Below are 1653 nucleotides of genomic sequence, written 5' to 3'. Positions count from 1 at the left end.
ACACTCAACTCACATTCAGGTACAAAATGCAATCACGTCCGATCTCGATCAGGGACAAATAGTCAAATTGAACAACGACAAGTAAAATGGAAATACTGTAAAATGGAAATCTACAAATCAAAAATCATTTATTTCTAAGAAGAAACATCTTCGATAGACATTTCTACCTTCGATGGGACGTCTTGTGTCGAATTTTTATTGAAAAAAAAAATAATAATAATAATGGAGAGAGATAGAGAGAGAGAAACACAAAAACGACTCATCCTTTTAGATTTATTAGCGTGTGAACAGTTTCTAAGCGTCGGCGAGTGTTCATCGTCGGACATTCTATACATAATAATAAATAAATAAATATATATATATATTTATTTATTATAAGTATTATAGAAACAACATAGGTGCGAGCGTGTAAATTAGTGTAAATAAGTGTATAAAAAAATGGTTTGACGAAATCGTGGAGCAAAATGTTCGATCGACGAAATATTTATTTACCACCATTTAACTTCAATCTATCACGTTGATTATATCAAAGACGGCGTATGTGCAATATAAAGAGAAAAAGAGAAAGAGATACTTGCATAGTCGATTGAATTTCGTTGCTAAAAATTATTACACCATTACCATTATTATTATTATTATTATTATTATTATTATTATTATTATTATTATTATTAATTATATTATTATTATTATTATTATTATTATTATTATTATTATTATTATTATTATTATTATTATTATTATTATTAATTATTAATTATTATTATTATTATATCCTCACAAAAGGATCGGATATTACACTCGTTTCTCTGTAGACACACGGCGATTCGAGATGTATCTATCAAAAAAAATACAAGTTCGCTCATTAAATCAAAAAAATAATAATATGAATTTCTTTTCCTATCTATCAGTCCCTCCTCACCTAGAATCCGAAAGAAAGAAAGAGAAAAAAAAGAAAAGAAAAGAAAAAGAAAATAGAAAAAAGAAACATCTTCATAACGATCACCAAAGTAGGGTAACTCGTAAAGCTATGTATTTTACGATCCTCTTCCCTTATTTTTTTTCCAGCTCTTTTTTCTTCTCTCTCTCTCTCTCTCTCTCTCTTTCTTTCTCTTCCTATACTTGTGTTATAATTTTTTGGTCGATGACCATAAGGGACAAGTGGAAAATTCGATTTCTATTACACAGCGAACCCACCAAAGGGAGCAACGAGCCACCGAGGGGCTTTTCCCATAAGAGTTTTAATAGTCCCGTCTCTGGGTGGGCTGAACAGACATCTGATATGTTTATTCAGACGCGGCGACCGGCAGAGTTAACAGAGTTAACTCCGTTCTCTAACGGAAGAAAAAAAGGGAGGACTGGGATGGGAGGATGGAGATGAGGATAGGGGGAGGACGGCCGAAGAGGAGGAGGAGGAGGAGGACTAGTTCTGACACTCATCTGTTATAAACAAAAGAGTTACATTACCGTCGCCGAAAGGAAGTTCACGTGCGTCTTCGTTATTAGCTTTCGTGGAGAGAAAGAAAAGAGAGATAGATAGAGATAGAGATAGAGATAGAAAGAGGGAGAGAGAAAGATAAAGAGAAAGTGAGTCCTTTTGACGTTTCACTGTCTTTCAGATCTTTCGAGAATTCGAACAAAAAGATTTTATGG

The 1653-nt window shown here is 32.9% G+C and overlaps 1 protein-coding gene across 1 annotated transcript in view; it reads left to right on the top strand.

Annotated features, from left to right (window-relative positions):
* The window catches only part of LOC118446505 (uncharacterized), a 6312-nt gene extending 5762 nt beyond the window's left edge, over nt 1–550 (top strand). Inside the window, exon 3 of the mRNA XM_035877224.2 lies at nt 1–550. This exon is cut by the window's left edge and continues 240 nt beyond it. Coding sequence (XP_035733117.1) covers nt 1–85 — 85 coding nt within the window. The 3' untranslated portion in view covers nt 86–550.
* The last annotated feature ends 1103 nt before the right edge of the window (nt 551–1653 follow it).

The sequence above is a fragment of the Vespa mandarinia genome, chromosome 9 (genome assembly GCF_050613455.1).
Source record: "Vespa mandarinia isolate Hongniang chromosome 9, ASM5061345v1, whole genome shotgun sequence".
Classification (NCBI taxonomy): domain Eukaryota; kingdom Metazoa; phylum Arthropoda; class Insecta; order Hymenoptera; family Vespidae; genus Vespa; species Vespa mandarinia.
The sequence above is the reverse complement of the archived record's forward strand: the minus strand, read 5'-3'. Positions and strand labels throughout refer to the sequence as shown.